The sequence below is a fragment of the Aspergillus aculeatus genome, assembly GCF_001890905.1.
Source record: "Aspergillus aculeatus ATCC 16872 unplaced genomic scaffold ASPACscaffold_4, whole genome shotgun sequence".
Taxonomy (NCBI): Eukaryota; Fungi; Ascomycota; class Eurotiomycetes; order Eurotiales; family Aspergillaceae; genus Aspergillus; species Aspergillus aculeatus.
Window position 1 is genome coordinate 2,230,241 of NW_017962979.1, and position 14,931 is coordinate 2,245,171.

The window sequence follows — 14,931 nt, forward strand, 5'->3', positions numbered from 1 at the left end:
ACCAAAACATGATGGCCTCACTGCAAGAATCCTTGGCGGGTCCAGGATATGTGATTCTCAATGCCATTCGCGTCATCAATATAATCGTCTTTCTTGACATCACCGCTGCTAGTGCGGTGATGTTGGTGAAGATCTCGCTGTTGACCAGCTTTTTCTTCTTCGAGGCAGTCTCTCGTGTGGCTACGGCCGGAGTCAGCAGTAAGTACTTGGTCTCGATTCTATTCCCGTTATTAATTGTTTTTGAGCGAAAAGTTGCTGATTTGCACGGTAACCAGTCTTCCTCATCATTTCCGAGCTCCCCATCTTGCGCGGCTACTTTGACCGCAATTGGCCTTTACTAGGGCAGGAGTCGGGCTTCATTACCTTGGCAATCGCGATGCTGGTACTGGGAGTGGGTGTGTTGGGCGACCTCAACACGAAGGCGACAAGCCAGGAGTCACTGGGCATGCCGTTTTGGCGCCTCGTCCTCTCCGCTGGTATATTATCCATGATCATGAGCGTGGTCAACGTGGCTGCGGTAAGCCGACTCCTGCAACCCTGAGTCTGACATAGCTGCTAACAATTCCAACTTTAATAGAGCTTCGTGTTCTCTGACCGTGACATCGGAGTCAGTGCACGACATGTCCGCCTCTATGGAGCAGTGGCGCCCCAGAAAGTGGTATCGCGAGCTGGAAGCCAACGGTCATTCCAGCTGAGCATGAAGCGGGAGGAATCTTTGCCAACATACAGCCCGCAGAGCTCGGTGCGGAGACACATGTCTCAGCGGAACAGCACTCGCTTTCCACTCAAGATTTCCTCACCACTTAATCCGATGAATCTCAGCGACGCGGCATCGTCCAAATACTCGCGAGACTCGGCTGGAGTCACAATCCCAGACCTTTCGCATCATCCAGCAATGCAAGGGGGACGCATATAGCACACTACATCAGCTACTAGGTAGGATAACTTGTTGGCAGTAGGAGATCGGTACTTTCTGTTGAGCGGAGCATACACAATGGCGTTGGTACATGTAGCGGCTAAGAGATATCCAATTCCACTTCATTTTTTTTCTTCTTTTTAGAACCTCAAAGACTTATGTATGCAATATCGAGGTAGGAAGCCATTATTCATCGCCCGTAAGTATAACACTCAAATATACTCCGTACCGATCCATGATAGCAAGTAAACTTCGCAGCCCTGCCAATGTTTATTATTCCGCTCTATAGTTAGCGGTCCCTCTTGATTGGCGGATCGCAGGCACTACCGCTTGGCGCCGGCGGGCGATCTGATCGCCTCCAGCCAGGCACTTTAAGGCCACCTGGAACACTGCACTGCATCGCATCTGCTTTTTCTTTAAAAAAAAAAGAGAGCAAGTGGTTGTCCGCTCGATGCGACAACAACTCCCCTTTGACCACACAAGACGTTGACAGGATGGTTGAACTCGGGATCTCGTTTGCAACGTATGTATCACTTCCTCCCCTTTCATATTGTGAAACAATCCAGTAACTCGAATTCCGGCTACAACAGCATCAAGTCATTCCTCATTTTCTTTGCGCCCATCATAATACCGCGAGCCATCAACCTGTACCGCAGCCTGCGCGTGTCGATAGCGACAAGGCCCCCTCCTCGCCCCGTGCCGCACGATGCCGCGCGCGCTCTGAACCTCCTCTTCTTCGCTATCACCTTCTTCCTCCTGCTCAGCCTCCCCTTCAGCCCGCGGGCCCCGCCGCAGAGCATCTTCACGCTCACGCACTCGCGCATCAACACCGCCAGCGACGTGCTGTTCGCGCGGCTGGCCCGCCTGCGGCCCGCCAACACCCTGTCCGCGACCGACCTCCTCCTAAAAGCAAAGCTCACCTCGCTGCCGGCGCGCAAGCTCTACCTCCGCTTCGGCCCGGACGCCCTGGTCCGCTGCCAGTTCTGCTCGCTCGACCACCCGACCACCTACATCCTCTACTACCTGCCGTGGCACGTGCTGCTCCCGCATCTGGGCCACATGGCCCTCATGGGCGCCGTCACCGCCCGGCCCCTCACGGGCCCGGACGCCAGCCGATGGCGCAACAAGTTCACGCTCGCCGGCTGCGCCCTGGCTCTGCTGGACCTGTACCTGGCCTTCGGCTACGATCCCGTGCAGACGGGGCCTGCCGCCGTGCGCGCCGGGTCCGTCACCGTCCCCCCCGCCGCGTATTACCAGCTGGGTCTGCTGCGGCCGCTGGCCCTCGCCGTCGTGGATGGGATCGCCGCCCTGTTGATCTACCTCTCCGCCACCCGCCGGTTCTTCTACGCGCCGCCGTCCCAGGCCGAGCAGGTCGGCCAGCTCGTGTCGACGGCGCTGTCCGCGCTCGGCGGTGCCACCTCCAAGCTGCACGCCCTGAGCGTCACCCGCAACACGGTGGTGCGCGACAGGGTGCTCAAGGATCGCGATGATGCCTACTGGCGGACGGTGGTGGCGCTGGATGTGGACAACCCGGCGGCGCTCCGGGAGGGGGGCCGGCAGGTGGTGAGGGAAGATGGGCCGGGCGTGCCGGCTGCCTCGTCGGCGGCACCAGCGTCGATCTGGGAGGAAGAGGAAGTGGTCCGTGCCATGTCGCGCGCCATGGCTGGGCAGGGCGGGGTGGACCTGGCCAAGTTGGGGATGGACGCTGCAGATTATGTAAATACCATCACCAAGGGGCTGGATGGTGCGGGTCAGTAGAGGGGAACTGGGTTGCCTTGATAGGAATTCTTGTGCGTGGTCAAATATGGACAAGTTAGTTCGCCAGAGTTTTTTATGCTCTTTGTTATATTAGATATATTAATATGTTCCTCATCATGAATTCATCCCCGTCAGGTGATTCATCTCTCTGGACTGATTCTGTCATATTCACCTCATGCTAAAAAAGAAAAAAGAAAAAACCCAGATACTACCGTCCAATTGGCATATCATGACGATGCAGATCTCTTGACCACTCCGGCGCAATCTTATCCCGTTCGTACAGCAACCCACAATTGTGACAGAGTGTCTAGTAATCGATGCAGGTCAGCTGGGGTGCGCAATCAGAGTCAATAGAGTAGATGCATCTGGCTTACCCTTGGGCCCGTCGGTCCGTCTCGTACAGCCCAGACTGCCGTACCCCATACCAAGCAATTCGTGCACCGCCAATTTTGTCGCTCCCTGCCGATTGGGTGTTAGTGATATGACAACCACAATGGTATCGCAGATGATGAGGATGAGAGAGACGGCAGACCATTCCGAAAGTGTTCCACCACCTCCACCGTAACCTGCACCGGACCCGGTATCGGGTGTGCCTCGACCTCCGGGCGTTCCGCCCCTACCAGCCGGGCTCAGACTCCGGAACCGCCTCTTGCGCTTGCTCCTCTCGCCTCTGCCCAAGGGAGTTTCACTGTCGACATCGAAATAGCCACTTCCTTGTCGAGAAGCCTCTGGGGTGATGCCAGCCGTTGAAGAGAATCTGGCAGTCTCTCGCCGAAGACGTCTTATTTGCCGCTCACGGTCACCCTCGCGCTTCTCAATCTCCTCCTTGGACAGTGTTTCGACCTTAGGTTCCCAATCATCACCCAGTCCTTCAGGGTCATATCGCCAGCCCGCCTCGGCCCCATTAGCCGCTTGGTTGTCAATCTCGTTTCCGTAGCCACCCATGCTACTGATCAGCCCGCCACTTTCACACACTTCTTTCTTCAGCTTGAGTACTGCCTCGTAAATGCCGTGGGCAATGGTTCCGACCCATTCTCCACCGAGGCCTAGATCCGCGCAGGTGATCCGAGCGAATTCCTCCGCCATGCCGGGAGGATGCAGGAGTGACCATTCGAATTTGTCGGTGTACAGTTTATTCTGCAAGTTGATGTTCAGATTGATCATGCATCTGTATGCGTCGTCGGGATTCAATAAACTGTCATTGATCAATGGTTCCTTCGTCACCGTCACCTGGTTGGCTCTGCTGTCGGGGGTAGCGGCGTAGGTTAGAGTGGGTGTAGTAGACACGTCCCTTGACATGGCCGACGGCAAAGCAGCTGGTTTGCTTGGTACGCTCTGGAACAAGGGATGTAGGGCAACGCCGGCGTATTCTTCCAATTGTTGGCGTATTTGGTTGCTGATGGCCATCGTCATCGCCTGTGGGTTGGGTAAGTCCATGTCGCGAACAAATCCGATTGCGAATTCTTCGGGGGTAGCGAGAGCTTCATGGAGGTTCCAAAGAAAAGTATCCTTGATTCGGTAGGCTGGTAATGGGTCCTGCTTTCTATATGCAGGCAGTGTGGTTGTGATTCCAGGATCGAGCATGGTTCGCGGCTGGGGAAACGCTTCGAGAGGTTGATGCGCTGGGACCTCCAAGTCAATTCGAATGGGTATAAGGGTGAGAGGTAGTTGCGCCTGGATCTGTAATTGATCGGCACAGCTGGACGAGCCGCAAAGGGAACCGTAGAGTTAGCGCTCGCAAAGAAACATATCTTCACAAATCAAACAACGGGGCCAGCTGGGTAACGGAAATGTTTGAGCTTTGGACATACGCTGGTCGCAACATTCGCTTGATCATCCAGTCACGGAATACCCCTTGAACCTCCACAGGAGCATGTACCTCTTTCCCCAGTTTTTCCGCCAAAGGGACCTTGTCGAAAGTTGAATCCTCTCGTCGGAGACTCCGTAGCCCCGTCGGACGCCGAGGACCTTCACTGTCTTCAAAGTCCTCATCATCAAAGCCGTCTTCTGCATAGTTGATGGCCGCAGTTCCTCGCTTGGTTCGCGGCGCCGGACCGGCCTGGCTCGGGGCGATTACGGGAGCAAGTAAGGCGTTTCCATATTGGCGTAGACGCGGAGGGTAAGATGTGATATAGCCTCTGAGAGGGGACATGTTGGCCATATAGCTGGTCAAAGACATGTCCCTTTCAGACACTGCAGAAGTCGACTGGCGAACAGATTCACCAATGTTTGAACGCGATGAAGGGAATAAGCAACTGCTACTGACAACAGTAGAAAATCGTGGATATGGTAAGAAGACCAAGGATCGCAAGTAGAGAGGAATGCGCACCAGCAAGTCGGTTTGCGCGACAAAGTGAACGGAGTGAAATCGTTAGAAATGGAATGATGCTAAAGGGCCTCTAGACGGTGATCGCGGTCGACCTCCGCCATTTCTGGTCGTCGCGCTTTGCCGGCAGAGATTCCAGGCCGGCGCTAGTCCTTTTCTAGTCAACAACATGCACGTGATGGTACGTGATGGTACGTGGGGATACTCAGCAATGATAGGATAGTTCCATCAGTGACGATAGCAGGTCTGCTTGCGCTGACACTAAATAAAGTAGAATGAAGAACTCTATGTTATCAGGTTTTAAGTACGTATGAGTTTGGGGCTGTAATCCGTAATGGCCCTGAAGCTCCTTGTAAAAGCCGACATCTTCAGGCTACCTTGATGAGAATCATTACAGAGGTCTTACAATTAATGCTAAAAACCTACATAAGAAGCGACGGCCCATTTCCCTTGCGTACCATGCGGTAGTTGAGAAGACTCAAGATTTCGCGGGAAGTCGCCAACTTCACGCCACAAGATCTAACATGCACCAACGACGTGGGGAGACAGATGCGATTTACGGCTAAGGACAATCGATATAGATGTTTGGGGAAGTATGATAAACAAGAAGGAGAAAAATTACTGCCTCTGGCTACCGGAGCCCAATCACGCTCTGCAACATCGTCAGCGAAGCTCCTGTAGATCCGGAATTTTGCGGGAAAGTCTTACCATTTCCAGAGTCCATACTCGCCGAATCCAGATTTTAACCTTGCCGTCTACCCCTTCGACATCATGTAGCTCAACGCCTTCCCACCAACATCTCCTTGCTGGTTTCCGCCAAAAGAGAAGGAGCTTTTGAGCCATTCCCACTGCGTTGTTATTCTCCAGATCACTTCGAATGTCAGTTCGGAGCTTGGCTAATGCCAAGCTACAAATGACTGCTTTATTAGGCTCCGGGGCACGGTGGCCCCATCGATCATCACGATCGAACCCGCTAGATATCATTAGCATACACTGAGTTCCTTGGGCATAAAACATATGTGGAGAGCTTACCCTGCAGTGAGCATCTCGATCAGATGCTGTTCTGTTGAACCTGCTTCGTCGCTTTTCCTCAAACCAGAGAATATTCCATCCTGTTTCAGCAGAGCTTTCGCGGCCGCGCGCTTGACTTCCATCATCTCTGTATGACTTATGTCAGGCCGAGGAGGTATCGCGTAAAAGTCTAAATCTTCGCGCAAGACAATGATGCCAGCCCGATCTTGAAGCATGTCCCTGGCAGATGCCTGCATGGAATCGGGGGCCACATCCACATCATGGGAGGTCGAAGGGGAAGGCGAAGAAAGCGGAATTGACTGGGCAACCGAGCGGAAGAAATCCAGCATATACTGTAAAGAAGCCGGATCGTACTAGAGATGACAGTATGAGATATAGGGTCCGAGGGACAGCGGAGCCAGAGTCAGGACCACACATACGCCGGCAGGGATTCACTTACGTCAACAGGGTAAATGTCACCTTCATGGAAAGTGCCCATATGTCCATCAGGGAGGAGGCCGTTCGGAAACAACGACAGAAGAACGAATTCCGGCAAAGTCAACAATTCATCGCGGGAAAGTGTAAATCGAGTACCTCTTCGGACATGTCAGTGCCAAGGGTCAAGATGCTACCTGCTTGCGAAGAAAAGAATCAACGCGCATACCTAAGGTCTAGAGTAATGTGCTCATCGCCACCAATGTCTGTAGATAGCGCGAATCAGCCGTGAACTGTTTGACCGGGTGCTGAGAACTGATGAACTTGCATACCTCCTAATGTATTAATCGGCGGCCCTCCAGCCTGTTGTACCTGGGTGATGACACTCGACGCGCCTCCTGCTGCAGCCATGACGTACGTGAAAGATTCGAGTGGACTTGATCCTTCGGTATATGGTGGAGGAGGCTCGCCTTCTTCCGCTGCCTTCGCTGAGGAATCTGGTTTGATGTCTTGAGAGAGCGAGGCTTTAACTTCGGCAACTAATGATGTCGATGATTCCGGTCTGAGGCCCTCGTCGAGTAAAGGATTAACGAGAGCTGGAGTGAGGGTGGAGCCGGACGGTGTGACAGTATCCTTTGCGCGGTTGGAATCCGACGCCGCGACGAAAACAAGAGACGAGAAAGGAGGAGGACTGGACGAACAAAAGCTGGAAGTGGAAGCCTCCGAGCAAGGAGAGTGGGGTGGTGGTGCAGTATAGAAGTCGTCCTCGTCCTGGTCTTCCGTTACGGAGTCCGTCGTTCGATGATGCGGCCGCGCCGTGGGAGGCGAGCCAGAGGAATTCGGTAACCACGACAAGGCGACGAGGTCTATGGCAGAATCAGGAGGTGAGCGCTCGGCGTCTGTCGTTGTGAAGGACTTGCCAGTCGTCTACTGGTCGGTCGTCGGTCGTAGGAGACTTAGGTATGTGCAGTGACGATCAGGAGGAGTCTTTTGGGGTGGGTGCCTCGATCTGTATCATTCAGGGTATTGGCACATAACAGTTGAGGCTGGTAGTTAGATTCGACCTTTATGGTTCTATCAGGAAAGGATGCTAGCAGAATCAAAAATAGCGAAATAGCAAAATTAGACGGAGGGGGTATCTGTAGACGGATTACTAGTTTGGGCGGAGGTGACGCTGAGGAATGTGAAGAGAGGGAGTGGAAGAGGGAGAAGGAGAGGAGAGGAGAGGAGAGGAGAGGAAAGGCGGCAGGGAGCGTTTAGGGAGGGAGGGACAGCAGCAAAGCAGCAATAGTAATAATGATAACAGCCTTGAGCGCGCGGGTAACTACTGAGTGACCACCAAGTAATCTAACTCAGGCGGTACTAGTAAGCCAGGGTAGCTACCTAGTAACCAAAGTATTCAAGTGATGAAAGTGGTCGCTAGCCCGTCCCTTGCCCATCCGTCCTCTCGTCCCAGCTCCATTCCCATTGCATTTAGTGACTGACCATACGAAATGTGTGTAGTACTCTACAGTGCCTATGACTATACTTTGCCTTCGCGCGACCGTAACTCTACCTAGAACATGCACCTTTGAGAAGCCAAATGGCTTTGTTCAGTCCCCTTGTCACATGACCGTCCACTGCAATACCCACCTCACAACAATCTATACTAGAGATCGAGTAGTGTATATCTCATCTTTATCTTCAGTACCTTCTCCTATTCATCTTCAGGACTGCTTTTCAGGGCTGCTTTTCAGGGCTGCTTACTTTGACTACTACCAAATGAAAATTAAGTTAACTTCCCTTTAACCACTAGGTTTGATATACATAGTATGAAACCTTGCCCGCACGTCCTCTTCTTACTCGTATGAATTACCTCGCTCGTGCTTACTTGTACCGCAAGCGCTACTTCAAATTGCTCAACCGCAAGGGCTGCTTGCCTTGACGGCTTGCCTTGAATACAAACAGCGTGAGTCATCTTTATCGTTTGATTTAGTTGATTTGGCAATTTTTGCACCCGCACATGCTCTGCATGCCCTGGACACAGGCTGATTATAATTCATCCGATGGCCGAGACCTAGTGTAAAACAAACATGCTGCCGAGGCTGTCTGCAGACGGAATGGTTAAACGTCGCGCTCGACGTAACTCTGGATGATACCCTCGAGGGTAGGTTCGTACTCTTTGAGCGTCACCTCGTCTCCGTTGAGGATGGTGTTCGCCTGGACGAAGATCTTGCGAGGAACCTTATTCTTCAACACCACCTCGCGGACTTCCTTACCCCACCACGCATCGACAGAGGTAATCTCTTCATAAAGCTTCTTTCCTGAGTCGAAGTCTGCAGTGCTCTTATACACATGCAACTTCTGCAGGTATTTCTCCACAGCCGGTCGACCATGTGACAGAATCTTCGACCGATCCAGGTGAATTTCTAGATCTGAAAGATCCGGTTTACTGTAGGAAAGCTTGACGAAATCGTCACCAGCGTCGAGGAAGGTTCGTAAGATACTGTAGCGGGCCTGCATGTGAGCCTGTCCCCACTTCTGGGTCTTGGGATCCCAAAATTCGAGCGCAACCAAACCGGCGCGAGCCATCGACAAGTAACCCGCGAAGAGAACATCACCAGCATCGTTCGTAAGGTCCACCTGGCCGTCACCAAACCCGAAGAGCTTCAGAATTTCAAAGTCGCAACTAAGCACCATTGCAACGCATTCTGCACGACACTCCTCATAAGACGAAGAGACGGCCCCGAACACAGAACCCCAGGTTTGGCCAGGTTTGTACCACGTTGTGACAGGCTTGTTAGTCACGGGACTTACAGGAGGGTTGGAAATGTCGAAATTATATTGGCCAGGAGACGTCTCTTGCAGTAGCTTTCCAGTTCCATGACCAAGCAGCTCATGAATGCCAACCTGAACCTCAAACGCAGCATCACGGTTTTCGCTGTACACTCTGAGGTCTTTATCGGCTATGAATGGGATGGGCTCGTTGGGTGCTTTAGCACTGAGAACATTCCCAAGGGAAACGTTCTTGAATCCAAGGGTTTGCCGAATGTCATCATAATTGGGAAGGTTGATTCCAGCGGGGAGGCCAGAGCATTGGAAGCTCAACACCTCAAGAGACGTGAAGTCGGGGCTGAGAAATTTATCCTTCTCAAACTCTTTACCCCACGGTAATTTAGGAATCATGGTCTCAGCACCGTCAACCAGCTTGCCGAAAGCGCGGGTTCTCTCCAAATTGACCTGTTCGAGTTAGCCAGTGAAACGCCGTGCCATACATGTTGAACAGAAACTCCTACCAGAGCAACGAACCCTTCCCATTCTCCTCTCACCCCATGAGGGTCCCTGTAGGTTTCGACGAAACCCAGATTGGTCTCCAATACTGGCTTCTGGTCCTTTACCCAGATCCGCTGGCTTTCCTTGAATGCCTCGATGGAGCCAGAACCAAATGAGAGAGCGTAGGCATCCAACATCCGCTTCTGATTATCGTTCGCAGCATGCAGAGAAGCCTGCTTGATACTGTGCGCGACCTTGGCCATCTCCTCTCGATGATCGCCAAAGAGGAGGCGAAGCTTGTGGCCCTTCAACTTGCCATCGAGATCGAAACTATCGACATCGCCCAAATCTCGGTCCCGTGCCGGGGGTGACGAAACACCGGAAGCGATTAGAAGTTCGAAGTCCCCAGTCTCTGTTTTCTTCAGTCGCGTATTCTCCAACGGCAACCCTTTCTGCTCCAAAAAGTCACCGACGGCTGTGATTTCTTCTTTGGTGATTGACGGCGAATCAGGATAATACGTAGTCATATGATTTCCCTCTGCGTAACCCAAGTGCATACGCGATTGTACATCTGTCTCATAGATGCCACCTCCTGTGCTGTTGGCCCGATTGAAGGCGTCCTTTGTCTGGGGGGAGGCAGAAGCTAAAGCTTGGAAGGCCTCAACAGGCAAGCGGGGTATAAACTTAGAGTCGCCAAAGCCCTTATAGTTGCCACAGTTGCCGAGAAACTGCGCGGCATATTCCAGGAAGTAGCGAAGATGCTCATCGCTGACATTGGTTCTCCGAGCAAGATCGGTCCAGTCTCCATTGCAGGTCCGATGAAGTTCAACGATGAGGTCATAGATGGGTTCTGACTCTGGAGAAACCTGGCGAAGTGTGATTCGAGTTCCCTCAAAGGCGGCGCTAGAGAGAAGTTGCTCATGTTAGCTTCCCCGAGACGTGGCCGCTCAGATAGAGAGTTGGCACCGAACCGGCTCATATAATGCGCATATTTACGCAGCTTCGCATCCTTTAGATTATCGAAATGTGTCTTAATTTCTAAGCGGACTACCGAGGGAGGCGAGTCAGCCAGATAATGTTGCTTCACTTTGTCATCCATGTCGATGGGCGGTGTTGTTGTTGTTGTTGTTGTTGTTGTCGTCGCCGTTGTTGTTACTGAGGTTTCTGCACCATCAAGGGGAATTGTAGAGGACAGGTTGCTGGGCCGGGACGAAGAGGACCACCGGATAGGGTGGTAAGGATTGAGGGGTAAGTGCGGTAGTCGGAAGCAGGAGGGGTGGCGGTGGGCCGACGGGAAGCGCCTCCAGGCGCCTCGAAGAGAGTGCATTCGAAGACTACCTAGGATGTCTGAGCTGACTTCCTGCCCAGTCGCAGCTGCTACCGAGTATGGAGAAATCAAGTCACCTCAGCTTGCAAGTCTACACAGTAAGCTTTCTACGATTGAGGGTGCTTGGCAGAAGTGGAGCTTTGGGCTAATCCCTTTGAAAGCTCCACTCTGTTCGGTCAGCGTACCATGTACGTAAAGTACTAGGTACTGCGTAGATATATCTCCATTCAATATACTCGTACATAGTCGGGAGATGAGATACCTCACTGAACCTTGGCCAGCCAATCCTATGAGTGCAAATTATCCGAGAAAAATGTGAAATGTACTGGACAGCAATCTTTTGGATCAGCCATTCCCATACCTCGTAAGTCATATACAGAACAACCAAAGGCCACGTTCTTTTTCTTCGCTGCCAGTCGAAGTCGTACGTTACAGTTATAATCGGGCAGTGGTATGTGGGCAACCGCATGCATTTGCGGTGCTTGCAATCACATTGAGTGACTCGGTAAAATATCGAACAATGAACGTTGGAAGAGGACGAACGGCATTCACGCAACAGCACAGGCCATACACCTCATAGCAAACTCTCATACTTGTCAAGACCTTGTTTTTGCATTCCATGCGGTGGAACTGAAGCATTGCTGGGGAAAGCAGTGGGTGTGATATTGCCACCGAAAGGGGATCGCACGGGGTTCGACGCGCCGGTGGGGTTCGTCAGGGAGCCGACTTGGCCCAGGCCGGCTGGCGGGGGAGGAATTGAGAACGCAGCATAGTTGGGAGCAGATTGCGACTCTTGTCCAGAGATGCCATTATTGACTCTGAGACCGGACAATGATCCTAAGCCATTGCTCGAAGCCCCCGACCCCGGAAGAGGCTGGTGGGGGTTTGAGGAAATCGGTGAGGTCCACGATTGAAGGGCGGGAGAAGTGGGCAGCGTAGGAAGTGCTGGAGTCGAGGGCGAGTTTGTTCTAGCAGCAGGTTGCAAGGAAGGAAAGGAGCTTAGGTTGTAATCAGGTGTGACCGACCGCATGCTGAGATTCGATAGCGTTGGGAGCATGCCTCTGGAAACAGGGCTAGCAACGTTTGGCGACCAAGATGTCCCGGTGGATGAAGTGCTTGGAATGGGAGGTCGTTTCGTTGAGGGCTCTGCAGAGGCGGTACTCCATAGATCGGTATCTTGACCATCAAGGCTGTCAGGGTTTCGTCCCAGGACCAGACGCTCAAAGGTGTCTCGTGCATCCGCGCCAGTTTGATTCATGTCACCTGCGGATTTGGGATATCCCACGGCACGATTCTGAAACTTGGTGCTATCGCCTGCCGATGAAAGTTCCTGCAGCTTCTTTGTCTGTTCACGTTCGATTTTAGAGGAAAGATCTTTGATCAAGCGCATGAAACTGCCGAATTGGCGAAGATCGAGGAGAGGCCCGAGGCTGAAGCTCCATAAGACTGGGAGAAGTTCCAAGGCAAGGAACTCAGTATCTGCCACTGTTCCGACTTGTCGGAACACATTCAGTGCCGCCATCATGACAGCTGGCTCTTTTGTTTTGATGGCCTTCAGTGATGGGACAAGTTTTTCTTGTATTGTGTACTTGTCCAGAATCGATGACTTATTCGACTGGGGTAAATTCTCTGGGCCAATACCTGTGAAGTCATCTCCTAGAGCTTCTTCAGAGTTCACAGTGCCGCCACAGAGGACAGCGAACGCCTCCAAGCAGCGCACTTTAACGGCAAGGCTATTTGTGCGACTGAATGTTGCAGCGATCGGCGGAAAGACCTCATTCTTGACAGTGCTAAAGTCGAGAACGGGTAGAATGACTGGGAGACATTTAATTGCACCCTCTACCAACGAGTGTGTCGGTGAATCAAGTCCCAGGCGGATCAAGGGCAAGATATCTGTTCAAATTAGAATCCGGTCATGTCACATAGTCATTGAAAACATTGACGGATAACTGACCTTCCTTAAACTCCTTCCCGGAGCAATTTTTAGCAACAATGTTCATATTTTCCAGGACCACCATTAATCCAGCATCCTTCTTGGAGTCACGCTCCTGGTGAGCCCCCTTACCAGCCGGAAAGGTCTCTTTCAACTGAGCTATTACCCTATCGGGGAACATACGCCGCGCACTGGGGATGCGTTGAAGGATGGCAAAAACATTACCCAAGACAAGAGGAAGAAGCTCACGATCCTTCATCTCATCTAGCAAAGCTCCCAGAACTTTTCTTTCCAATACAGAGACCGGGAACTCGGGTAACACTCGTTGCAAGCCGCGCATGAATTGCGACTTCTCATTCGGGTTCTTTGCTGGTAGAGACTCCAGGAAACGAATTGTTGAAACCAGAATATTGTCGAAGTAGGGGGATTGCTGGAATTCCCGAGCATTTAGTCGCTGGGCTGGCCTTCGCGTTATCAATCTTGGTAATACATGAGCGAGGATGTCTCTTGGGATTGTGCCCGAAGACAAGAAGTTGTTTCCTTGGGAAGGGGTGGTGGATGAAGAGCTAAGAAGCTTCTTGTATGTGTTCACATTTGAGTGTGTCTGCAATGGAGATACATGGGGTGAGTTATAGAGCGCCACAATCACTAGACCAAGTGAGAAAAGGTCGGCGGCGGGGGTAACATTTGAGTCCAACACAAAGTCCGGAGAGGTATAGTCCATGTTCATCTGGACTGACGCCGGTAAGCGGGGATCTTGATAGAGTACTTCTGACAAGGCAAGCGGTGGAAGCGTCGATCGTGAATCCGATGCAGTTGGAGGGCCAGCAAACCCCAGCCCAGAAATCTTCCAGTCTGATTTAGCATTGATGAAGACGGCTTCAGGATTAAGATTTCCATGAACGAGCCCTGCCGATTCGTGCAGGAACTCGAGACCCTTTGCCACTTGCAACAGACCTTTCTGGATTTCCAACTCATCAAGATCAAGATCTCGTCGCCTCCGCGATCCGTCAGGGTCCTCCACCATGTAACGGCTAGACCCTCCGCGACGGGCATCAGATGCGGCCCTGGCAGAGCTCTCTTGACCATCTTTGACCTTCAAAAGTCCAGCAAGAGAGGCAGTAACCTGTTCAGTAGCAAACATAAGTCCACCGCCACGCGTTTCTTCGAGAGGTTCTAGAACCTGAAGAACAGAGGGATGTCGAAGCCGTGCAAGAGTGCCGGCTTCTCGCTTCAGTCGGTCAACAACATCTTCCTGCAACTTCTTAGTGGAAGCACTGGAGCGATTGCCCAGCCCGCTTGAACGAGTCTCGAGAACCTTCTTATCGAAGATAAAGATCGAAGCTGCTGTGCCTGTGGACTTCTTCTTGCCGTCATGGATCTTCCAGGGTCCTGAAACCACGGTTGGGTGGGGAGAGACTTGATAGTTCGATGTTATGTTAGAGCTCAGAGATTTGAGCGCCGATGAGAACATTTTCGCCTATCAACCCAGATATATAACCGTTTGCGAGAGGTCAAAAAACTATTGACTAGTTCCACTGCATCCAATGCGAAGCTTATGCGGGAGGGCGTATGTTCGGGGAATTGAGATATCACAAGTTTGGAAGAGGAATAAAGTGATGACGCAGCAATGAATCGGGAAAAGGGGAAGTATATGGACAGGAACAGAATATTCGTGAACTGAGGTTGAAGAGGTCTCCTCAGTAAAATAGTAGAGTCCAGGTAGCCGTATTTTTGCTCCAAATTTCCCAATCTCTTTCTCCGCTTCACCTTTCTCTATTCATGTCATGAATGGCATTCCACTTGGTTAAGTTAGTTATCATTCAATGTTCGGGCGGCCAGCTGCCCGCCCGAGGCCTATGTCACGTGCACGAACCAAAGGCCTTAGTTAGTGGTTGGACTGGGCCCGGGGCCCAGCAAAATCAACTGGAACTCTTCGAGCTGACCGCCTTCCTAGATCAATTATTGCCGGG

At 52.1% G+C, this 14,931-nt stretch overlaps 5 protein-coding genes across 5 annotated transcripts; 1 reads left to right on the forward strand and 4 right to left on the reverse strand.

Moving 5' to 3' along the window:
* Window positions 1-11: 11 nt before the first annotated feature.
* On the forward strand, window positions 12-2,674 carry ASPACDRAFT_51082 (uncharacterized protein; the record flags this gene model as incomplete). The annotated part of the gene is made up of 4 exons (XM_020202429.1): window positions 12-198; window positions 276-517; window positions 578-834; window positions 1,507-2,674. The coding sequence occupies 4 exons, from the start codon at window positions 12-14 to the stop codon at window positions 2,672-2,674; spliced, it is 1,854 nt and encodes a 617-aa protein (XP_020058898.1).
* ASPACDRAFT_115622 (putative RSC complex subunit Sfh1) lies at window positions 2,543-5,109 on the reverse strand. Its single transcript, XM_020195914.1, has 4 exons — window positions 4,486-5,109; window positions 3,207-4,373; window positions 3,049-3,133; window positions 2,543-2,981 (listed from the first exon to the last, which is right to left on the reverse strand). The coding sequence occupies exons 1-4, from the start codon at window positions 4,824-4,826 to the stop codon at window positions 2,883-2,885; spliced, it is 1,692 nt and encodes a 563-aa protein (XP_020058899.1). The 5' UTR covers window positions 4,827-5,109; the 3' UTR covers window positions 2,543-2,882.
* Window positions 5,110-5,663: 554 nt separating this feature from the next.
* On the reverse strand, window positions 5,664-6,857 carry ASPACDRAFT_25315 (putative general stress response protein Whi2; the record flags this gene model as incomplete). The annotated part of the gene is made up of 5 exons (XM_020199320.1): window positions 5,664-5,973; window positions 6,033-6,385; window positions 6,472-6,607; window positions 6,676-6,712; window positions 6,779-6,857. 5 exons carry the CDS (start codon window positions 6,855-6,857, stop codon window positions 5,664-5,666), a joined length of 915 nt encoding a protein of 304 aa, XP_020058900.1.
* Window positions 6,858-8,232: 1,375 nt separating this feature from the next.
* Window positions 8,233-10,897, reverse strand: ASPACDRAFT_76958 (dipeptidyl-peptidase III). The gene is made up of 3 exons (XM_020204836.1): window positions 10,670-10,897; window positions 9,722-10,601; window positions 8,233-9,665 (listed from the first exon to the last, which is right to left on the reverse strand). The coding sequence occupies exons 1-3, from the start codon at window positions 10,795-10,797 to the stop codon at window positions 8,550-8,552; spliced, it is 2,124 nt and encodes a 707-aa protein (XP_020058901.1). The 5' UTR covers window positions 10,798-10,897; the 3' UTR covers window positions 8,233-8,549.
* Window positions 10,898-11,228: 331 nt separating this feature from the next.
* ASPACDRAFT_1866371 (putative protein kinase Scy1) lies at window positions 11,229-14,798 on the reverse strand. The gene is made up of 2 exons (XM_020197873.1): window positions 12,980-14,798; window positions 11,229-12,918 (listed from the first exon to the last, which is right to left on the reverse strand). Exons 1-2 carry the CDS (start codon window positions 14,430-14,432, stop codon window positions 11,600-11,602), a joined length of 2,772 nt encoding a protein of 923 aa, XP_020058902.1. The 5' UTR covers window positions 14,433-14,798; the 3' UTR covers window positions 11,229-11,599.
* Between the last annotated feature and the right edge of the window lie 133 nt (window positions 14,799-14,931).